General features: G+C 39.0%; 1 protein-coding gene across 1 annotated transcript in view; it reads left to right on the top strand.

The window, feature by feature from the left end:
- The window catches only part of RAB3C (RAB3C, member RAS oncogene family), a 262,371-nt gene that overhangs the window by 105,414 nt on the left and 131,696 nt on the right, over window positions 1-25,261 (top strand). The window contains exon 2 of the mRNA XM_052659277.1: window positions 10,293-10,411. Coding sequence (XP_052515237.1) covers window positions 10,293-10,411 — 119 coding nt within the window. The remainder of the gene's footprint in view (window positions 1-10,292; window positions 10,412-25,261) is intronic.

Raw genomic sequence — 25,261 nt, 5'->3', positions numbered from 1 at the left:
TTTCAATAAATACATATTCAGACATGCAGAAGAGAGTGTTTACTACCAAAAGACCTTTAGTGAGATTTCTGAAGAGTGCATTTCAGAAATATGAAAGGGTAGTTTCAGTAAGAAAAACACTGTGAGCAGGGAAACTGGAAAGTAAGGATAAATATAAGTGAATAATGTCTATGTAAAACATAATAATGTCTAAATAGGGAGTAAAAAGTGGAGATATAATTAGAATATGGACCACTGTACATATTATTATGTACAATGGGAAAGAATGAATGACATTATTCTAAATACTTGAATTTAGGGAAATAAATATGTAATTAAGTTTTTTGAACATATATTTTGAAATTTGAGAAAATCACTTCATATAACAGGTATAACCTCCAAACTAATAAAGAATAAAATTAGGGAAAAAATGAAAAGCATTCAACCAAAGAAAAAGCAGGAAATGAACAGAAAGAAATATAAGAAAATCAACACAAATATCATAAAATAAGATAGGAAACATCTATGCAAATATTTGGAGCTTTCCTCATAGCTCAGTCAATAAAGAATCTGCCTGCGATGCAGGAGACCGGGTTCAATTCCTGGGTCGGGAAGATATCCTGGAGAAGGAAATGACAACCCACTCCAGTATTCTTGCCTGGAGAATCCCAGGGACAGAGGAGCCTGGCAGACTACAGTCTATGGGGTCACAGGAGTCAGACATGACATAGCAACTAAGCCACCACCACCATGCAAAGATGTTGGTAACCAGCGTGAATATTAATGGACAGATTTCACCTGTAAAACGATACTGATGCACTATACCCAAAATCCTGTTAGAAGGGAAAATGTATTTAAAGACATTCTGTGACTTGAGAGCTGAAACAAGACTTAGAAAATTTACTTTCTCATTTACAAATGAGGATATCAGAGCCCAGAGAGGCAAGTGAGATAACCAAGTTCACACAAGTGCCAAATATTCAGCCAAAACCTGACTCCCAATAGGATACTCTGCTAAACTATAGTTGTTGTTTTTTTTTCAACAAAAATGTATTTAGTGTTTATAGACCAAATTCTGAGGAGAATATCTGTGAGTTTGATGTTGTGATTAAAAGATTTAAAGTGCTAGTGACATAATAAATTTAAGAGAATTGCACTGACTTATTTGAGCAAGATAAATTTGAGCTATCTCTGTTACAGTGATGAAAATGTCATTCTGGGGAGCAAGAGTCAAGGTTTCCAGGAGAGGTAGGGCTATTTATAGACTACCTTTGAAACTGTGAAGATAGTACGGTACAGGATGATGAGAGAGAATGAAGATCAGAAGCCTGTGTAAAACCTTCAAGAGGTGGACAGAAAAAGGAGCCTGCAAAGATAGAAGAAAATTCACAGACTAAAGAAAAAGGAGAAAAACATGCCCTGAAAGAGTGGATTGGGACTAGACACAGCACAATTGCTTGAAGAATGAATGGAGTTTGAAAATATGAAACTGACGAAGATTGAAAGCACATACATGGAACAAGTGTTAAATATCCAAGTGATAATATCAAACATAGACCTAGAGTGAAAAAATATAATGTAAATTCTTCGATCTCCAGCCGGATATTCAGAAAGAGGACTAGATTTGTGTGAGAAGAGCTGGACTTTCATGTAACATGTCATTTTCTACTGCTTTGACTTGGAACTAGTGCCTAACCTCTTTTGGCCAGGGAAGGGGGCAGGAGTAGTTGAAAGAATTTTATGGTAAACACATGTTCATCACTTACATTGTACAATTAGCCTAGATTCTAACATTTTACTTTATCACATGTTGATTCATCCCTCTATCCATTCATTTATCCATCTTATTTTCATTAATGTATTTCATAGTTAGTTGCAGACCTCATTATACTTCATTCCTAAACATTTCAACATAAAACTGAGTTTTATTCAAAAAACTAGCTCTCCCTTAAAGTTCAGATGTTATTGATAAGTAAAATTATGAACTATAATGACCTCCTACATGTTTTATAACTTCTCATAATTATCTGATCAAGATTCTTGAACAAACATTTACAATTTGGTGGGCAATAAAACAATTTGAAAGCAGCATTTTTGTATGATTGATAGAAAAACCATAGAACCTGTGTCTAACCTCTTTATTTCTCAGTTCCATCATCTATAAAATAGTCTCTTCTGAGAAAACAATTAACTGGAATGATATTTGGGAATGTGCTTTGAAGTGTGTAAAACTTTTCTTAAGTCCATATTCTTGATGTTGTTGTTATATTTCATTGGTACGTAGTTTGGTGGAGAGTCTAAACCTACTGGTGTTAAATACCATGCACTGGTATTATTTTTATCGAAACCCTGTTTTCAGTGATACTCTGTCCAATGTCCTGTGCCTATCCCCAAACCACAGTCTGAACAGATCCCATTTCTAGTCTTTCTCCTTTTATTTAAAAAAAAAAAAAACAACTCACAGATAAGATTTTTAGGGCAGTGGAACTACTCCGTGTGTTTCTATGATGGTGGATAAATGTCATCATAAAATAGTTCAAACCATGGAATGTACACCAGGGAGAGCAAACCCCCGTGTAAACTATGGACTGTGAGTGGTGATGGTGCGTCAATGTAGGTATAACATCATCAACTATAACACATGTGCTGCTCTGGTGAGGATGGGGCTGTGGATAATGGGAGAGCAGGCTATGCAGTTGTGGGGCAGAGGGTATATGGGAAATCTCTGTGCTTTTTGTTCAATTTTGCTGTGACTCTAAATCTATTCTGAAAAATACATAGTCTATTTTAAAACCTCAGCATTTTTGATCCTAGTTTAAAATCCTCTTGTCATATCCAATTTAACACTCATATTCTTCCCTCAAATCTAGCTATATTCCCATAGATTGATAGTGTAATAGGAAGAGAGATTTGAGTCACCCTTTCACCTCTTCTGTTCTTCCTTTTTTCCTAGTTCTTACTCTTGAGGAACCAGCGAAGGGCTGGGAAACGTTAGGCAGATGACTCTGCCGGAACTAGTTGTGAGTTACAGTTCCCTTTTGGGACTTCCCTGGTGGCTCAGATGGTAAAGCGTCTGTCTACAATGCAGGAGACCTGGGTTCAATCCCTGGGTCAGGAGGAAATGGCAACCCACTCCAGTACTCTTGCTTAGAAAATCCCATGGACAGAGGAGCCTGTACCAGGTCGCAAAGAGTCGGACACAACTGAGCGACTGCACTTTCTTTCTCGGCTTCTGCAGCTAAGCCCATGTAACTTCCGTGTGGCACGTGTCTGAATGCTGGCTCCCTCATGTGGGAGGTTCAGGGAGCCTTGCAGGGCTCTCCCACTGCTCAGCGCCATGACAAGAAAGGTTGGTTCAGGTTCTTTCCCTTTTAACATTCATTCAGCCCCTCCTGCCTCTGGTAGTAATCCTCGTCCCCTCCGGCACCTCATCCAGGAGACAGCCTTCTCAGAGGTGGGTTCATGGCAAGATGTCTCAAGAGCAGCTGCCTGCTCTGGTGTTTACTGATCCATGGGGAACTCACGTAACCTAGCCATGCTAACCTGCGGGAAGTCAGACTTCTCTACTGCCTCCCCTCCACCACCCTGCCTCTCTCTTCAGTTCTCAGATACCTAAGGTCAGCAGTTCCATTGTCTGAGCAGACATGCATCCATCCATCCAACTGGCACATGTGTGAGTGAAACTTCCATCCCTTTGTAAGGAATATGGTTGGAGGCTTTTAAAAAAAATTTAATGAATTTTAGTTAGTTTATTTATTTTTTAATTGGGGGAAATGGCTTTACAATATTGTGTTAGTTTCTGCCTTACAACAACTCAAATCAGTCATATATATATATATACATATATGTATGTGTGTACACACACACACACACAAACACACACACACACCTTTACTTCCTAATTTTAGGCCAACACTAAGAATCCCACTGAAAAGCCTATTATCCTTTAAAACATAGACCACTTGATCTGATGGGAAGCATTTGGATTGCCTTCTGTGAAGAAAAACAATCACTAATTTTGATGAAGAGCTCTGAGCTGCCTGCATTTAAATGTTTATGCCCTAGGTTTTGACAAAGTTGAACATAATCAAAATCCTACTGGGAAGAAGATTGTCAGAAAGATTAATTAGAAAGAAAGCAAAAATGGCGCCTTTCTCTGCCTTTGTGTTACTCATTCTGAGATAACAAGCGCGTAAAATGAATGAAGATGTCTTTACATGGTTTTGATTATAAATTTTATAAAGGTCTTGAAAAGAGTTCATCTGAGCATTGAAATGGCATTTTCTGAAAAGTATCTCCAACTTTGCATGAGCAGAAACACACAATTGGTAGATGTGTTTTGGTCTCACTGACAATAGAGCCTAAGGCCCCCTATAAAAGAGCTATATACAACTGTTCCTCTCTTCCAGAAAAGATGGATTGCCATGGCAACACTGCCAAGAAATAATAGGTCAAGTTTTATCCTTGTGCCTCAGGCTTGTTTTATTAGGTTTTACTTGGAAGTGGATGCCATTGTAAAATGAAGGATTGGGTGTTTCAGAGTTAAACATCATGCCAAGAAAATCTGATCGATAAAATTGGCTGGTGTGAAGAGGATGGATAAAGGACAATAGGTAGGAAGAACCTCTAAATTGATCAAAGAATTATTTAGAGGCCAGCTTATTAGAACCCTCTCCTAAAATGTGGGCTTGACTTACAGATGCTTATATAACTGTGTGAAAATGAATTCATAGTGACTGTTTATAAAAGATCAGTAGGGGAAAATGGTTTGTAAATTTCATCTTTATGGAAGATTACCTGCGGTAAGGAAAAAAGTTCTTATTCCAAAAATAAACGTGCAGCAAGAGAGCATAAAATATTTAAGCTCTCTGTTTTGCTTACTATTTTCATCAGTGTGTTCCGTGTTGCTTTATGCCTGCCTATTTATGGAAATGAAAAAAATAAATGCAACTGGGAGGGAAGTAATAGCACATAAAAGAAATATATGATAATCAACATTTTGTTGTTTCTGTTGTTTTGGAAGGTAGTGTCTCAGTATATGTTATGACATTAGGTTTTTCTGTAACAGCACTTCAATCATGTGGGGATAAAATTCCAGCATGAAGCAGTATATAATATGTATCACTTCAGCGAATGGTGTTCTGTCCTTCTAATAACAATATATATATGTATGTATTCATATATAGTAAGATCTACTTTTTTAAAGCAATAAGACATATCAACTCAGCTTTTGAGTAGAATTAATTTTCATAAGTGGAAGACAGTTATGCATTTTGGCATAACATCTTCATGAGACTATTTTAGGGTTCTCCAGTAGACCACTGTTAACCTTCTGTATTTTCTCTCCTGTAAAGTAGTAAAGGGGTATGTGGATAGCTGTGAAATTTATATTGCTTTTGCCCTGATCATGCAGATTGCAAACTGGGGTCAGTGACTGCATTAGTTTCCTAGGGCTGCCATAATGAAGTACCACAAACTGGGTGGCTTAAAACAACAGGAATTTATTGCCTCAGTTCTGGAGGCTAGAAGTCCTAAATTAAGGTGTCACAAGGCTATGCTCTCTCTCAGGCTCCCGAGGGAGAATTCATTTCATGCCTCTCTCTTAGCTTCTAGTGCTTCCCAGCAATCTTTGATATTTCTTGGTTTGTTGCTACATCACTCCAGTCTCTGCTACTGGCTTCAAATGGCCTTCTGTGTCTCTGTTTTCTTTTCACCAGTCACAGGATTAGAATCCACCATAATCCACTATGAACTCATTGTAACTAGATTACATCTGCCAAGACCCTACTTCTAAATAAGATCCCATTCACAGGTTCTAGGGGTTGGAATTCACATATGTTCTGGAAAGAACACAATACAACCCACAACTGTGACTCTGAATTGGAGATGGTCTCAATTACAATTTTAAATTGCTGTGCTGTCTGGTACTTTAGAAATGATATATATTCGAATATTTTATAGACATGTAAGGAATAGGATATCCTGATTAATGAAGTGCTTTTAAAGTGTAGAATTGTTAAATATATAAAAATATGTCTAGAATAGATAAATTTTAAAAGTATTATCATAGTTTGTAACTGGTAATAGGTATTCACTTATTGTTTATTGAATCAATCAGTCATCATTAATATTAAATTATATTGAGAATAATTTCATCTTCCTTTGATAATTCAAAATAATTCCTGCAGGTAAAAAGGTAGCAAGGTCCAAGTTAAATCACTGCTTGCTTGAATGCTAAATGACTGAATGTTTATTCTATTTCACATTATTTGTATCTATTTGGAAGTTCACTAGATAAAATGTGTTTTATGTCTTATGTTTCAATGTTCTCATCCTACTGTACATTGCTATTGATTTCCTCTTTGGATTATTACATACTATTTCCTTCGGTTAACACCAGTGTGTTCTGATTTGATTTCTCCACCTATAAAATGACCTACTTTATTATGTATCAGGATTATCTGTCCTTCAATCCATTTTTCTTTGTCTAGACACTCAATAAAATTATTTTGACGGTAGTGATATTATTTGAGTTATGTTTCTTTACTAATGGTTACTTCCATTTTCTGTTTAATTCAATACAGAGAAATAACCACCAAAACAAGAAAGCGAATTACAATATAACCCAGATCTTACAAATGAAAGCTATTTCCTCAGTCTAAAGCTGCACATTATCTCTGTGTGACTTCAAAAGTGATTGAGAATATACTACGTACAGTGAAAAAAATAAAATGTTTCACCAGAGAAAGAAAACATAAGGCAAAAACAGACAGAAACGCCAAAATTCAAAACTGAAGTATGTTCCTAGCTACTACTGATCAAACTGCTAATGTTTTCCATTTTAGAGCTCTTTTCTTGACAGATATTCAAGTATTTGCTAATCAAACTTGTCATTAAAGCCAACAATTGCTAAGAGCATGATTGAGAAATCAAAATATTTAAGCCAGCTAAAATGATTTTATTTTTCCTTAAAAGAGAAAAATGAAAGCTAACTCTCTTGGAAGAAAGTTTTGATTTTTCAATCATATTTTCATCCCTCATTTTTTTGTGTGAAAGATTTCCAGTTGTGATTTTTCAATCACCAGAAGCCTACATTTGTAGAAAACCAGCAGGTGCCTCCAGTTATTAGAATCAACTGGGAAGAAGAACAAGGCAAAACCAGGGTTTAGAGCCGTTTTCCTGAGCAGGTTGAGAAGAGGTACCATTTTAGTTCCCTTTCAAGATTCTCACATTTAATTACATTAGTGGCACTTGACATTATAAATGTTATTTTCTTTCCAGTATAACCTTCTATCATTATTAGTAAATGTCAGATGTAATGAGATGTTTTTTTTCTGACTCCTTTTTCTTCCTAATATAGTGGGAGAGAAAGTGCTAATGAGTTTGGAATCCTAAAATTGTTTTCAATGCTCAAAACCAATGTAGAGCCAATTTAGTGTCTGTTTATTAGCTTAGTTTTACTCTTTATTTTCTTTGCATCTGGAAAGGAAATTTCCTCTTTGTATTTCTTACAACATGTCCTTTACTTGGTGCAATTTCTTATTCTCCTTGAGAGCTTTTAGGTGACAAATACCTCAAATTAGATTGTGTTTCTGGGTTCAAGTCAGAATCCTGTGGAAGATCCTGTCCCTTGCTGTGACTTACCTGCTGTCTGAAAGCTCCTGTTTTGTTTTGTTTTTTTCCTTGAAAGCTGATTTTGTCCCCTTCTATTTTTAAATTTTGATACATAATGGCTGTCTGACCCTGTGGTTTCCTATAACATCTCAATCATAATATAACACAACCTTGATTTCTGCTCCCTTGAAGATGAAATACACTCAAAGTGGGAAGTTGATGTGTTTTATAACACTAGACCTAGTTTCTTTACTGTCAAAATAAAATTAACATCTTATGAAAAGGGAAGCCATCACTGAAGGAGGTCAAGAAGAAAGAGATAATGTCATAGTTTTTCAATACAACATTATTCAGTGCCTGTGTTGAAGACATGCTTGACAGGAAGGGTCTGGGTCACCTTATAGCTGTGACTCAGGCATATTGGCTATTTTCTCCTGTGAGAAATTAGGGGAAAGCTGTCTATTGTCTAGAAAGCTGTCAGCAGAAAGGGGTCCCCAACCAATAAGAAGGCTACTCAGTCAATTTTACCAAGAGATAACAAAAGCTATTTAAAGTTACTTCACAGTAGGGGAAAAAAAAAAAAAGTGATTTTAAAGATAATGTATTCTGAAAGACTATGAACCCAAGACAAAAGTGCCCAAGTTTTAAAATAGGATGTAAGGGGTCGTGTCTCCCAGAAAGCTAAAATACATTACACAATCTTTGATTATACTTTGCTTTTTAAACACCATTTCATTTCATTCTCTAACTTTCCTTTTTATTTAACAATTGGCTATACTGTTAATGGAATTAGAGCCAATGAATATCCAAGAATATCCAAATAAGCTCAAGACTGGATACTTTCTGTCTGATAAATTTGTATATGTCCCAATTACATGCAGTTTTTGATATCCAAGGTTATCGCTAACATCTACACATTCATATTTATAAAATGCTAAACAAAGTACAGAAAAATAATCAAATATTATCTGATTCACGTCATTTCAATTTATTTTTAAGAGTTTTCTATATTCAAGAAATGGTCAGATTTTCATGTGGTGAAATCTAGACTTTCTGTTTTCTGCCAATTAGTGGTATGTTCTGAAAGACCTTCCTTGCTTGTCTTGCTTCATTTTTGCTATTTTGAGTACCGTAATCTTTTTTATCTTACCTTTGGAAACTTATTTCACTAACATTACCTAATAAATACCTCTAATCAGGCCAGTCTTATCCCTGCTCCACAAATCAAGTATAATTGTTTCTGACTCCATGCACAGTCATACCCTTTGCTAATTTTCAAACTTTATTTCACACCCCCACATTCTCCTGAAATCATTTGCTGATTTCCTCAGCCTTTTTAGCCACCCTTCTCTGAATTTTCAGGGGCTAAATAGAATAAATCACACAAATTAGGAGAAAATTGTGAGCAGTCTTGAATTTCCGGCTGTTAGTTTGAGGTGTCGTGTATGCATCTGAGTGGGAGGGGGCTATGGGCAAGGAACAGCATGTGCAATGAGAATCTGTTTGAGATCCAGGAGATGTACATTTCATTTTGATGTGAAAGGAACCTCTTCTTGTATCATCTAACACATTAGCTTTCCCTGCAGGGCTTGGAACTGGGATTTTTTTTGTTTACAAAGGAGGCATCTCTGGGAGAAGGGAGGAAAGAGGACCCAGACTGAAGTTAGAAAGAAGGTAACATTTCTGTCCAAAATGCTAAGCACCGAGAATACTAGGATGGAGAAATCAGAGCCCAGTCTCCTGGGAGAGTGGGAAGAGGGAAACCAAGGACCTCTGGGTTATAAGTGATACCCCAAATCCTAAGAAGACAAAGAGCAAGACAGCTGAATAATGATTTCTTCAGCTACACTGTGCAGTGTCCATGACATACACAGGTCATTTCAGGGATGCCTCCAATTCTCAGTTTTCCCTGCTGCATGCGGCTCTTTTGCAGGTTCTGAACACCTGCATTTGTAAGCTGCCATGTGGCATCCTGTGTTAGATTTAACCTTCCCAAACTTCAGGAATAACAGCCAGTTCCTGCTGTTTATTGACCACTTTTGTGTGTCAGGCTCTATGAAGCACTTCCAATACATTATATCATGTCACCCTAACAAGCATGCTAGACTTTAGGGGGTTCAAGTTAATAGAGGTTCAGTGGTTTGTGCATGTCCCTCTGGTTTTCTAATGGGAGACTGGGAACTCCTCATATGTCCAACTCAAACACTCATACAAAGCAGGTATTTTTATTCTCATTTCTTACTGTTGAATAAACTGAAACTACACTGCAAGTTTTTAAATGCAGACACTTTTTCATAAATTTCTTTTTTCCCTCCACAGAGGCTTGCACTTAGCAGATAGACAATAAATACATAATGATGGAGTTAATGTACTCCCCTGGTTTTAAACTATACAAAAAGCCACAGATTTTGATATGTATGAACTATCTTCTTCTTTTCTATAGTTAGGTGCTGCTTAATGGGAATGAACAAATATAGAAGGTACTCTGAGCGAGCCCTTTACCCCCAAAAAGATTTTCTCATAATATTGCAGAGCTGCCCTATGAAAATGATTAGGAAAATCAAGACTGAAAAACATATACAGCTAGACATTGCAAGTACAATGTAAACTCTCTGTTATGACAATTTGGGATATAATTAATCACTCCCCAAAAGATGTATTGCTTCAGTTTTTGAGAGATTGTTGTTTTTATTTTGTAGGACACAGCAGGCCAGGAAAGATACAGGACTATCACCACAGCCTATTATCGTGGGGCCATGGGCTTTATTTTAATGTATGACATCACAAATGAAGAATCCTTCAATGCAGTACAGGACTGGTAAGTAACAGCAAATGTTCCCATTACTAATAATGATGATTTTCTTTTTTTATTCAGCTCTTTCTGTCTCCTCAAATATTTTTTATGTACTATGATCCAGTTGTGTTTCAGGAAGCCGATAAGGGCTAGCTATGCTGACTCATTATGGGAGTATTGATAAAAAATCATTTTGATGATTTTGCTCTGTTTTGTTCACTCCAGCACTTTGCATCCTGTCGTCTTTAGTTCCATGGGGACAAGTACATTGCTTTCAATTTTTTGAAGCACAGATAATGAAAAATGTGGACGTATACTGGTCTAAACTAGGGATCTGGAAACCATGAGCCATGGGCCAGATCTGGCCTATGCAGCACAACAGGCTCGCCACTTGTTTTATAAGTAAAGTTTTGCTAATGGGAATGAACAAATATAGAAGGTACTCTGAGCGAGCCCTTTACCCCCAAAAAGGTTTTCTCATAATATTGCAGAGCTGCCCTATGAAAATGATTAGAAAATCAAGACTGAAAAACATATACAGCTAGACATTGCAAGTACAATGTAAACTCTCTGTTATGACAATTTGGGAAATAATTAATCACCCCTGGTGGTGCAGTGGCTAGGACTCTACACTTTCAATGCTGGGGCCCCAGGTTCTATGCCTGGTCAGGGAACTAGATCCCATGTGCTTCAGCTCAGGGTTTGCATGCCAGGACTAAAGATTCCATGATGAAGATAGAAGATCTTGTGCCACGAGTAGGACCCGGTGCAGCCAAATAAATAAATAAATATTTAAAACGTTTTTTTATTAAAACACAACCAGGCTCAGTTACTTATTGTCTATGGCTTCTTTCACGTACAACAACAGAGTTAGGTAGCTGCCGCAGCGACCATATAGCCCACAAGCCTAAAACATTTTCTCTCTGGCTGTTTACAGTAGAAGTTTGCTGACTCCTTATCTGGGTTTGTTAGATAGTTTTATGTTTTTCTTCAAACTGAAAATTTTCAAAGGACTGGGATGAAGAAAAAGATAAAACGGAAACCTTTCTTCACTCCCATCAAACCATGTGACAACACCTGTGATAAACGTGATTTGCAGGGCGGGGGGGTGGGTGGGGAGGGCTCAACAGACTCCACATTTTAACATACATAGTCACAGCTGGTCTTATTGAAGGAAAAGCTAGCAATATACAGGGAAACTAAAGGACATTTTTTTTCTATTTTAATGACAGTATTATCCAGAATGATTTATTTACTTGTGTATCAGCTCAGTGAAGGTCATGCTCAGTCGCTCAGTCATGTCCCACTCTCTGCAACCTCATGGTCTGTAGCCCACCAGGTTCCTCTGTCTATGGAATTTTCCTGGCAAGAATACTGGAGTGGGTTGCCATTTCCTCCTCCAGGGGATCTTCCCAACCCAGGGATCAAACCCAGGTCTCCTGCATCTCTACATTGGCAGGTGTATTCTTTACCACTTAGCCACTTGGGAAGCCCTCAGTGAAGGTCAGATGCTATTAAAAATTTACATTTGCTTTAGATTGCTTTTTAAAATTCGTATTGCTTATCTGAGAAAGCACCTACATCCTTATTTCCACACACACACACTTAAAATACAAAAAAATAATACTAATACCACTAACAATGGTAATTCAAAAGACAAGTTTAGGACCTCTATGAAAAAGTATTTATCTTCACTAAAGGGCATAGAAGAAGGCTTAAGTACCCTCATCTTTTTAGTAGACTGAATATTATAAAAAATGCCAGTTCTTCACAAATAAATTCATGAACACAAGGCAATCCCAATCAAATACCAGGAGGTTTGATACAAAATGGAATGAAACAGAGAGTCCAGGTATAGACACAAAGCCAATTGGGATTTACTCTATGATAAAAGTAGCATTTCAAATTAGTAACAGAATGGGTGGTTCAGTTAATACTGTGGTGCTACCCAGCACCACCCATAGCTCTGGCATGCGTACTGCTGTACAAAATGGTCATTCTAACTTTGACTGTTTCCTCTGAGGACATGATAAGTCCCGGGAGTGTTTATGAATTAGATTTCAGATATCAGGGTTCTTAAATCGATTTGTACCCATACTTGTGGCCCATTTTTCCAATGACTGCTGAGAAGAGAGTGATCTATTGAGTTCTGTGAAACCACGTGATAACAGTGTAGGGGCCCTCCCAGCCGTACCCCTGACTCTTGCATTAGAAACAGTATGGAAAGTACATCTTCCCCATGCCCGCTCCATGCCTTCCCTCTGTAGCCCTGCCCAGCTCCCTCCCCTGTCAGTTCTTCTTCTCCAGTTCTATAACTATTTGGTTCTGTTGACCCACCCTTTCCTTTGAAGCTCTGTTTCCTGTCCTCTTAGAAATACATTTCCCAGATTAATCTTACCTCTCTCTGACTGCTCCTCTTTCTGCTTCCTAGCTTTCACTTCCTGCCTCACCCAGCCAAGGGTAAGCATCCTCTCCTGGCTTTTTTCCTGGGCTTATTCTGTTTCCTTGGCCATCTTATCCATTCACACACATCATCATCACTTATATCAGATGATTCCCAACTTTAAATACCGGGCCCCAGTCTGTCTTCTGAAGTGCAGCGTTCCATTTCCTGCTGTCTCCTTCTGGCATCTGACAATCACTTGTCTTTACCTGAAACTGCTCACCTTCCTGGCTTCAGTTTTTGCTGTTCATTGAGGCGACAATGCTTTGCCACCCAGATTCCACCTCGAATCCAACTCTAACTTCTGTCCATCCCAGTCTGGGGCCTGATCTTGCATATTAACTTTTTCCTGAATATCCTTTGAATCTGTTCCTGCCTGACAAACCACATGACCATCAGGACTTCTGATTTTTGCTTCTTCCTTCATAATATCCTTCTAACCGATCTTCCGCCCCTTAGATTTCTTCCCATTCCAATCTTTCCTATCCCAGGGCTGCTATAAAAGTTTCCCAAAAGAAAGTGATCCTAAAGACCATGGAAGTCCCCTGCTCAGTAGCCATGACTCACTGTCACTACCTTAATTAATTAAAACTTCCTCAGACTGACTTTCAGTCACAGAACATCATGGAGCCCATATTTTTTAGTCTTATCTCTCACTATTCGAAAGCTGAACTGAACCTTTCCCTGTTTCTGGAACTGAGACTAAACTTTCTAACCTTTGTGGGTTTTTGTTTGCTGGTACCTCTGTTATGCATTTCTTTTTCACAACCTCCTACTCTACCTCCCCTGGATATACATATCTGTCAAAACTCAACAAAGCTTATCCATAAATCAGCCCTCCTTTCCCATGTTGTCATCCACAATTGTATCATGGTTTATTAGGTATCTTTCATTCATTCAACAGGTATTGAGCACCTACTCTTTGACAGTCAATCTGCCAGATGTTGTAGTTAGTTGTTGTTGTTGTTCAGCCACTCAGTTGTGTCTGACTCTTTGTGACCCCATGGACTGCAGTATGCCAGGCTTCCCCGTCCTTCACTATCTGCCGGATATTGCTCGTTCATGTCCATTGAGTCAGTGATGCCATATAAGAATCTCATCCTCTGTCATCCCCTTCTCCTCCTGCCTTCAATCTTTCCCAGCATCAGGGTCTTTTGTAATGGGTCAGCTGTTCACATCAGGTGGCCAAGGTATTGGAGCTTCAGCATCAGTCCTTCCAATGAATATTCAGGGTTGATTTCCTTTAGGATTGACTGGTGTGATCTCCTTGCAGTCCAAGGGACTCTGAAGAGTCTTCTCCAACATCACAGTTCAAAAGCATCAATTCTTTGGCGCTCGGCCTTCTTTATGGTTCAGCACTCACATCCATACATGACTACTGGAAAAACCACAGCTTTGACTAGACAGACCTTTATCAGCCAAGTAATGTCTCTGTTTTCTAATATGCTATGCTTATCATAACTTTTCTTCCAAGGAGCAAGCATCTTTTAATTTCATGCCTGCACCCACCATCTTCAGTAATTTTGGAGCCCAAGAAAATAAAGTCGCGTACTGTTTCTATTGTTTCCTCATCTATTTGCTGTGAAGTAATAGGACTGGATGCCATGATCTTCATTTTTTAAATGTTAAATTTTAACCCAGCTTTTTCACTCTCTTCTTTCACCTTCATCAAGAGGCTCTTTAGTTCCTCTTCTCTTTCTGCTGTAAGGGTGTGCAATCTGCATATCTGAGGTTATTGATATTTCTCCCAGCAATCTTGATTCCAGCTTCTGCTTCATCCAGCCTGGCATTTCGAATGATATACTCTTCATTTACATTAAAGAAGCAGGATGACAATATACAGGCTTAACATACTCCTTTCCCAACTTGGAACCAGTTCATTGTTCCATGTCCAGTTCTAATTGTTGCTTCTTGACCTGCATACAGATTTTTCAGGAGACAGGTAAAGTGGTCTGGTATTCCCATCTCTTGAAGAATTTTCCAGTTTGTTGTGTTACATACAAAGGCTTTAGGGTAGACAATGAAGCAGAATTAGATGTTTTTCTGAGTTCTCTTGCTTTTCCTATGATCCAACAGATGTTGGCAATTTCATCTCTGGTTCTTCTACCTTTTCTAAATCTAGCTTGTACATCTGGAAGTTCTGGGTTCACATACTTTTGAAGCCTTGCTTGGAGAATTTTGAGCATTACTTGGCTAGAGTATGAGATGAGTGCAATTGTGCACTAGTTAAACATTCTTTGGCATTGCCTTTCTTGGGGACTGGAATAAAAACTGACCTTTTCCAGTCCTGTGGCCACTGTTAAGTTTTCCAAATTTGCTCGTATATTGAATGCAGCACTTTCACAGCATCGTCTTTTAGGACTGTAGTTAGTACCTATGCCAGTATTTACTATCCCAGTTAATGGATCCACCAGAACCCAGTTGCCTGCTGTTGAAATCTGAGTTCTCAGTTTGATTATTCTCTCTTTACCTGTTACATTGTACCATAGCCTTGTCTAACTCAATGAAACTATGAGCCATGCCATGTAGGGCCACCCAAGATAGACAGGTCATGGTGGAGAGTTCTGACAAAATGTGGTCCACTGGAGAAGGGAATGGCAAACCACTTCATTATTCTTGCCTTGAGAACCCCATTAGCAGTATGAAAAGGCAAAAAGATATGACACAGAAAGACAGACTCCCCAAGTTCACATCCACAACACATCCAGTGACTGGTGATGGAAGTGAAGTCCCATGCTGTGAAGAACAATATTGCACAGGAACCTGGAATGTTAGGTCCATGAATCGAGGTAAATAGGAAGTGGTCAAACAGGAGATGGCAAGAGTGAACATCGACATTTTAGGAATCATTGAAATGGACTGGAATGGGCAAGTTTAATTCAGATGACAATTGTATCTACTACTATGGGCAAGAATCCCTTAAGAAATGGAGTAGCCATCATGGTCAACAAAAGAGTCCAAAATGAAGCTCTTGGGTACAATCTCAAAAATACAGAATGATCTCTGTTCGTTTCCAAGGCAAACCATTCAATATCACAGTAATCCAAGTCTATGCCCCAGCCAGTAATGCTGAAGAAGCTGAAGTTGATCAGTTCTATGAAGACCTACAAGACCTTTTAGAACTAACACCCAAAAAAGATGTCCTTTTCATTATAGGGGACTGGAATGCAAAAGTAGGAAGTCAAGAAATACCTGAAGTAACAGGCAAATTTGACCTTGGACTGCAAAATGAAGCAGGGCAAAGGCTAACAGAGTTTTGCCAAGAGAACGCACTGGTCATAGCAAACACCCTCTTCCAATAACACAAGAGAAGACTCTACACGTGGACATCACCAAATGGTTGACACCAAAATCAGATTGATTATATTCTTTGCAGCCAAAGATGGATAAGCTCTATACAGTCAGCAAAAACAAGACTGGGAGCTGACTGTGGCTCAGATCATGAGCTCCTTATTGTCAAATTCAGACTTCAGTTGAAGAAAGTAGGGAAAACGACTAGACCATTCAGGTATACCTAAATCAAATCCCTTATGACTATACAATGGAAGTGACAAATAGATTCAAGGGATTAGATCTGATAGAGTATCTGAAGAACTATGGACGGAGGTTTGTGACATTGTACAGGAGGCAGTGATCAAGACCATCACCAAGAATAAGAATCTCCAAAAGGCAAAATGATTATCTGAGGAAGTCTTACAAATAGCTGAAAAAAGACGAGAAGCTAAAGGCAAAGGGGAAAAGGAAAAACTACATTTGAATGCAGTTTCAAAGAACAGCAAGGAGAGATAACAAAGCCTTCCTCAGTGATCAGTGCAAAGAAATAGAGGAAAACAATAGAATGGGGAAGACTAGAGATCTCTTCAATAAAATTAGATACCAAAGGAACATTTCATGCAAAGATGGGCACAATAAAGGACAGAAATGGTTTGGACCCAACAGAAGCAGAAGATATTAAGAAGACGTAGTAAAAATACACAAAAGAACTATACAGAAAAGATCTTCATGACCCAGATAATCACAATGGTGTGATCACCTAGAGCCAGACATCCTGGAATGTGAAGCCAAGTGGGCCTTAGAAAGCATCACTACGAACAAAGCTAGTGGAGGTGATAGAATTCCAGTTGAGCTATTTCAAATCCTAAAAGATGATGCTGTTAAAGTGCTGCAGTCAATATGCCACCAAATTTTGAAAACTCAGCAGTGGCTACAGGACTGGAAAAGGTCAGTTTTCATTCCAATCCCAAAGAAAGGCAATGCCAAAGAATGTTCAAACTACTGCACAATTACACTCATCTCACATGCTAGCAAAGTAATGCTCAAAATTCTCCAAGCCATGCTTCAACAGTACACGAGCCGTGAACTTCCAGATGTACAAGCCGGATTTAGAAAAGGCGGAGGAACCAGACATCAAATTGCGAACATCCGTTGGATCATTGAGAAAGCAAGAGAATTCCAGAAAGACATCTATTTCTGCTTTATTGACTATGCCAAAGCCTTTGACTGTGTGGATCACAACAAACTGTGGAAAATTCTTCAAGAGATGGAAATACCAGACCACCTTACCTGCCTCCTGAAAAATCTGTATGCAGGTCAAGAAGCAACAGTTAAAACTGGACATGGAACAACACACTGGTTGCAAATTGGCAAAGGAGTACATCAAGGCTGTATATTGTCACCCTGCTTATTTAACTTAGAGGCAGAGTACATCATGCAAAATGCCAGGCTGGATGAAGCACAAGCTGGAATCAAGATTTCTGGGAGAAATATCAATAACCTCAGAAAAGCAGATGACACCACCCTTATGGCAGAAAGTGAAGAAGAAATAAAGAACCTCTTGATGAAAGTGAAAGAAGAGAGTGAAAAAGTTGGCTTAAAACTCAATGTTCAGAAAACTAAGATCATGGCATCCGGTTCCATCACTTCATAACAGATAGATAGGAAAACAATGGAAACAGTGAGAGACTATATTTTCTTGGGCTCCAAAATCACTGCAGATGGTGAGTGCAGCCATAAAATTAAAAGATGCTTGCTCCTTGGAAGAAAAGCTATGACAACCATGGACATCATATTAAAAAGCAGAGACATTGCTTTGCCAGCAAAGGTCCATCTAGTCAAAGCTATGGTTTTTCCAGTAGTCATGTATGGATGTGAGAGTTGGACTATAAATAAGGCTGAGCATGGAAGAATTGATGCTTTCAAACTGCGGTGTTGGAGAAGACTCTTGAGAGTCCCTTGAACTGCAAGGAAATCCAAACAGTCAATCCTAAAGGAAATCAGTCCTGAATGTTCATTAGAAGGACTGATGCTAAAGCTGAAACTCCAATACTTTGGCCACCTGATGCAAAGAGCCAATTCACTGGAAAAGATTCTGATGCTGGGAAAGATTGAAGGCAGGAGGAGAAGGGGACGACAGAGGATGAATATGTTGGCTGGCATATCCAACTCGATGGACGTGAGTTTGAGCAAGCTCTGGGAGCTAGTGATGGACAGGGAAGCCTGGTGTGCTGCATGGGGTCACAAAAAGTCAGACATGAATGAGCTGAACTGAACCTGTTATATCCTCCTGCTGCTGCTGCTAAATCACTTCAGTCATGTCCCACTCTGTGTGACCCCAGAGATGGCAGCCCACCAGGCTCCCCCGTCCCTGGTATTCTCAAGGCAAGAACACTGGAGTGGGTTGCTATTTCCTTCTCCAAGGCATGAAAGTGAAAAGTGAAAGTGAAGTCGCTCAGTCGTATCCGACTCTGTGACCCCATGGACTGCAGCCTACCAGGCTCCTCCATCCATGGGATTTTCCAGGCAAGAGTACTGGAGTGGGAGGCTATGGCCTTCTCCTACTGGCTACCAAGTCCAGTAGTTTTGACTTTTTGAATGCCTTTGTTTCTCCGGCCACTGTCTAAATTCAGACTGTCATGAGCTATTTAGCGTTTAGCAGTTTTCTACCTTGTGTGCTTACCAGCAAGCCCCACCCATCCAGTTCATCCATTATATTGTTATCAGAGCTAAGTAACATATCTCTCATCTGAAAAATAAAGCCTTAAATAATGTCTTATTTCTCATAGTGGAGATTCTGGGGCCCAGTTGAATCACTGTCAAGATTTGACAGCATGTAGAAGCCCAGGCTCCACTGTATACAAACTAAACCAAATTTGCAGTGATCAATTTTGGCATATGTATGTGTGACAGCTTCATCAGTGATTCTGATGCCCATTTCTTATTAAGAGCATTGATATAAAATGAAATCCACAGCCTCTAACATGGTAGACAGTGTAGCCACCGTATCTATTCCATTCACATCATCCCCTACCACTCTCTTCCATTGTTCCCAGATTTCAACCAGATAGAACTTTTCTCATTTACAAATGTTTCATGTTTTCAATAACTCTATTCCTCTGCTTAGAATGTCTTCTCTGCTATCTTTCTAAATTCTTATTCTCTTTTCAAAGCTATCCATTAACTTGTCTATGAAGCTTAGAAAAATATTGCTGCCCTGGTTCCCACCCACCCCAATTTCCATTCCCAGTGGACAATGCTCTTCACTCCCATAACTCTGCATCCATGCTACCCTAGTGCTTTCTGCAGAACACATAAAAACCCTAGCTTACTCTTTATATTTATATTATATTTTATCTTCTGTATTTTAGTGTAAGTTCATTCATCTTTTTTCTCTAGTACTGAGTACTGTACAATTTTATTAAAACCTTTTTCTAAATTTTTATTTTTATTGTGGTGAAATACACAGAACTGAAAATTTACAACCTTAATCATTCTTAAGTGCACAGTTCAGTGGTATTAAATACATTGTTGTTGATGTGCAATCATCGCTACAGTCCATCTCCACAACTCTTCATCTTGTAAAACTGAAACTGTGTCAATTTAATAATAACCTCCCATTCTCCTTTATCCCCAACCCCTGAACCATTATTTTACTTTCTATGTCTATGGATATGAGTACTCTATTCATACTTCAGGGGAAAAAAAATCTGTTGGGGAAAAAAAGTCCAGCTCAGCAATACAAACTTGCTTACATATACAGTATTATCCAGCAGGAGTGGGGAAGGAGACATTTGCTGATATTCCACAATGGTTTTCTACAACAAAATAAGGTATTCCTGAAAAACAAGTACAAAGAAACAGATTCTTTAAATTACTATTCTCCAACTGCTAATCGTAAGGCTACAAAAAAAATACAGAAAAAAAGAATATATGGCTAAATGAAAAATTAGTTGCACTTTATTTGCAACTAAAGCTTCAAATACTCTTCCTAACAAAATGCACTTTTATTATATAGAAAAAAAAAAAAAAGAAAATGCTTGTTGGCTGTGATCTCAGTAAAATCCTTAAACAATCTATCTGTAGGAATATTTAGATTAAGTGGAAAATTTCTTAAAATTTAACTACACACAAATTCTAGTCAGTTAAGACAAGTATAAAATTTAGAGAGACTGGCAGCAAAACTAACAAATCATTTTGAGAAAATAGAAGCTATCCGTTTTTTGAAAACACATTAGACTGTATTTTGAATTTTTGAATGGAATGTTATTAGAGGAATTTGGAAGGACTGATGTTGAAGCTGAAACTCCAATACTTTGACCACCTGATGTGAAGAGCTGACGCATCTGATGCTGGGAAAGATTGAAGGCAGGAGGAGAAGGGGATGACAGAGGATGAGATGGTTGGATGGCATTACTGACTCAATCAATGGACATGAGTTTGGGTAAACTCCAGGAGTTGGTGATGGACAGGGAGGCCTGGCATGCTGCGCTTCATTGGTCGCAGAGAGTCAGACACAACTGAGTGACTGAAATAAATTGAACTGAACTGAACTAAAAATACTCTCTTTAATTTAGTCAGATTCCCAAGTTCTGTAAAGTTAACACAAAAGGAAGCTCACTGTGATCTTATTTATAAGTTTATCTTGAGTCTACAAATTTTCAAAAAGAATGTGACGAAGGAAACACAAAAGATGCATACAGCATGGTTAATAAAATAGTAGAGAGGGACTCCCAAGAGTCAGGGGGGATGTTTGTTTTAGGCCTAGTTTCCTAGAAACGGTGGGAAAGGAATAAATGCTAAGACTTTATTGGGAACTAGAATATTAGGGAAGCAAGAGAGAGAGAAAAAAGAGAAGAAAGGTAAGTGTGGCATGGAAAAGGGGGAACCAACACTAGGGGGCGTCTGGCAAGAACTCATCACCACTTGGTGTCACGTGCAACTGGCCCTTAATCTCAGAGGCACTTCTTCAGAAACTGTCAGGTAAATGAAAGAAGAGTTTCCCCATGAGCCCTTGTCTCGTATTGGTCAGAGGTTGTTTCTGGGACTTTAATGCCTCCACGTTTCTATGTTACACATCCAAGGATGACTCGTTTCAGTGGCAACAGGGCGACTTCAGTGTGGGAGGCAGAACTGTGTGGCATTAGCCTGAGGTAGCTGCTTTGGGTCATGCCTGTGATGATAGCTGAACAGAGCCTTTGCAGGAATGGAAAGAGTGGCTGGCCAGTAGCCCTTCAGCCACGTAAGTCCAGGAGAATTTGACGGGGCACATAAGGTTGAAGTCATCTGACAGAGAATTGAAAAGCCTATGGAAATTTAAAGGGTAAAACGGCTCTCGTGTTGAAATTTTAGTTCTGAGAGTCTTTTAAACCAAAGTGAAAACCGTGGCTGCAAAAAAAAAAAAAAATACTGAACATGATATAATATACAGCTCTCATTATAGGAAAGGGTAAAAATTACTATAGGAATCCATGAGGGCAAATAAAATTTTTCACTAAATTCTGCTAGAAATGTCTTTGATTTGGGGGCACATTGGCTTTATGTCAATACTGACTTTCACATCTAGTACTAAAAAGACCTCACGAAACTCCTTTTTTTATAGAGCCTTCAAAACATACGAGACGAACATTAGAGCATGTTTGGTGAAGGCCCCATGGGAGGCTGGGAAAATGTGATCCAAACACACATAGATTTCTTGTGGTCTCAAAGGATCCAATAATCGAATGGAAACCACTCAAAGGAGTGCTTGGATTCTGTGCTCCCTAGACTCTCCTCCCTCAATTCCTTTTTTCTGCACTGTATCTCAGATAGAAGGCAGTTTGAGCTTATGTGCTAATACTTGGAAAACCAGATGCTGACCTTGTATTATTATGCTTGTTAAAGTCTTGCTGGTTTTTTAACTTCTTTCAGTTCCTTGATCTTCTTGTACTTCTGGGTTTCTCTTCCTCTGAGCCTTTGTATATGCCCTGCCTCCTACAAGAAACCACATCCTTCCAGCCTCCACACAGGTCAAGCTAATTTCCTTTCATCCTTTAGATCTCAGCTTCACCATCTTTCTCGTAAGTTTTTTTTCTGATGCGGGATTTGTTTGCTTGCTCCTGTAGTAGGCTCTTGAAATATCATCCCTGCTAAGTTGTTGTTTAGTCGCTAGGCCGTGTCTGATTCTTTGTGACCCCATGGACTGCAGCACTCGAGGCTTCCCGGTTCTTCACCATCTCCTGGAGTTTTCTCAAACTCATGTCCATTGAGTTGACAATGCCCTCCAACCATCTCAGCACTGTTATACCTTATAACATATTGTAAACCCCTGTTTAGTTTTATGTTTTCCTGCTGGATTCCAAGTTCCTGGAAGACAAGGTCTGTGCCTTTTCTCTTTTTTACCTTTATATCCCAGTGCCTACCCAGATGCTGCGTGGCTGCTCAAGAATTATTTAAGATGAGTGAAACCTGCATAGGAAGTGTACATCCAGTAAGGTTATCTGAACTGATTGGCATATTTTATAAAAAGACACAGGAAAGTGAGACGGCTGGTAAACAGTCAGATTGGACGCTGAAACAACACTTACAGTGTTCTTCAGCTTTGTCCAGGTAGCGAAACAATGTGTCATCATGGTCAGTAACTAGACTAATTTGCCAAATCTCCATTTGTTCCAACCTGCTGTTTGTTAAGGAGACAGCTGTGTGGAGTTTAAAGTCAAGAGCAGCAATTTAGCTCCATAATTTTGAGGAAATAGAGGTTACCTCTTTTTGGGAAAAAGAGTATTCTGTGCTTTGAATCGTTCGGTGGGCTTTGATTTAAGAAATAAATGAATGATTTATTAGAGAAACAAGCCCCAAATAGATTTAGATAGTTCTAGGAACAGAAAATCAGTGTTGAAATTTTTACTGCCTTTGAAATGTTTCTCAGAGGGGTTGTGGACAAGAGAATTTCCTGGATCTCAGGTGGAACGTGATCCTGCATATATGGAATTTGAATCTGTTGTCCAGACTCTTCCTAAGTATCTAGCACTAAGACTAAAATATCTGTACACACTGTAGGCCATTTTAGCTTGATTTAAAATCCTCCCCATTCCTGACTAAATGCACCTCTGTTCTAAATATGGCATGGCCTCAGGCTGCTGTATTTCCTGCAAGAGATTGTCATTTGGCTTATCTCCCTCCACCTACTTATTTACATTCTGCTTTTTATGACACAATAAGAAACTATAAATATATATTTTTAAGGCAGGAAATCTGGTGAGCAGATTGATAATTTTTAAAAACCGCCAGACTAAAGATACAAGTCTGACACCATCATCCCACCAGTTTTAAATAATTAATTTCCATGACATTCAAGGTCCCCCTGCAGATGTGCTAGAATGAATGAAATTTCACCTTCACATGTTTCCTTCCTCTGCAATTTTCCTTCTCTATCTTCTTCTCCAGAAATATATACAGGTCTTAAATTAAGGTGACCTCAGGTTAAATCTGAAATAATTTTAGCCAGATAATAACAATTAATAAGATATGATATGCAATTGCTAAGCCTTTTTTGGAGCTTCTTAATCTTGTTCAAGGGTCGTCTCAACTGTAAGGTCAATTCTGAGATAGCTTGGAGTGGGCAGTGGTGGGACTAGAGCTCAGACGTCTGACCCCTGAGTTTTACCACCATCTCATGCTGGGCATCAGAGTCTCTCCTCTCCCTGGATCTTAATGACTACATTTCTTACTTCAGCTCTGATCCAGTCATGTAACAGTATTCTTATACACATCACCAACTTAAGTGCACGTTAGTATTTAGAAGATGTATGGCTCCTAATCCACAGCTACTTTCAGAAAAACTCCATTGTCTTTTCTGTCTCCTTCTTTCCAGTTTATCAGGCCAGACACATTGGGTTTAATCCTAATGTCTCACTTTCTCAGATCCCACATCCAGTCCTTTAAAAAAATACTGTTATATCTTGGTTCTAATTTCAAAATTATACAAAATAATTTCTCCTTTTATTCTTTGAAGTAGTTATACTCTGTAAAGTTATCAAAAGTATTGAGTTAGTGAGTACAGAATCATTGCCCCGTTGATGAGGCATGGGGTTACTTTCCTACGAGCTTCTATTCACAGTGTTTTTGCCAGCAGATCATACATACCTTATGTTAGGTGTGTTTCTGCTTCGGGACACCATATTTAATATATATTGTTGATTCCTGACATTGAACTTATGGCCAACAGCAACATAACTCATGCACACGTGAAACATCCAACACAGGTTATTTCCTCCATAAGGCACATCACTGCCTTCTTGCACTTGGAAACACAAGACAACACCTCACCATTATGCTTTGAGGTCATTCTGAATAGCAAAATCATCAATTAAAAAAATGTGGAGAGTATGGCTCTAAATGTATTGTGAGATTGATAGCTGAAATAAGAAGGCAGACCATGGCCTTGCCTTCTTCAGCTCAGCTGGGAGTATGTTTTCAGGCCATTCAGGTTTTTCACCACCTTGCTCATGATCGCAAATGTCTGTGAAAGTGTTGTATTTATTTTCAGATTAAAAATAAACTAGTAAATTCAAACATATGGAATCCATGAATAATAATCAATCACATATTCAACATCCTACCACTTCCCTCCCCGACTGTTGTTTCCACTGTGCATTAGTTTGCTAGGGCTGCTGAAACAAAGTGCCACAGACCGGGTGCTTAAAACACAGAAGTGTATTATCTCAGTTCTGGGGCTGGAAGTCCCAGATTGAGGTGTCAGCTGGGTTGGCTCTTTCTGAGGCCTCCGAGAGAGAACCTCTTCCATGCTTCTCTCCCTTCTGGTAGCCTTGGACATTCCTTAGCCTGCAGACGGCATTCTCCCTGTTTTCATATCATCTCCTCTTTGTATGTGTGTCCCTCTGTGCACAGACTGGATCAGGGCCGACCCTAACAAGCTCAGCTTAATCTGATCATCTGCAAAACCTTGTTCTCAGGTGCGATCTTGTCACTCCTCCGCTCCAAATATTCACAGCCTCCCACCTCCCCTGGATTAAAGCCAGAGCCCTTTCAAGAGCCTGCCGACCCTCGCAATGTACCCGCTGCCTCTCCGACCACACCTTCTCCTGCTCTCCCTCTCTCACAGCCCAGTCTGGCCACACCAGCCTCTTTGCCATTCCTAGAACACACCAGACCTGCTT

This window comes from Budorcas taxicolor, chromosome 20, assembly GCF_023091745.1.
Source record: "Budorcas taxicolor isolate Tak-1 chromosome 20, Takin1.1, whole genome shotgun sequence".
Taxonomy (NCBI): Eukaryota; Metazoa; Chordata; class Mammalia; order Artiodactyla; family Bovidae; genus Budorcas; species Budorcas taxicolor.
This window is presented reverse-complemented; position numbering and strand designations above follow the sequence as displayed.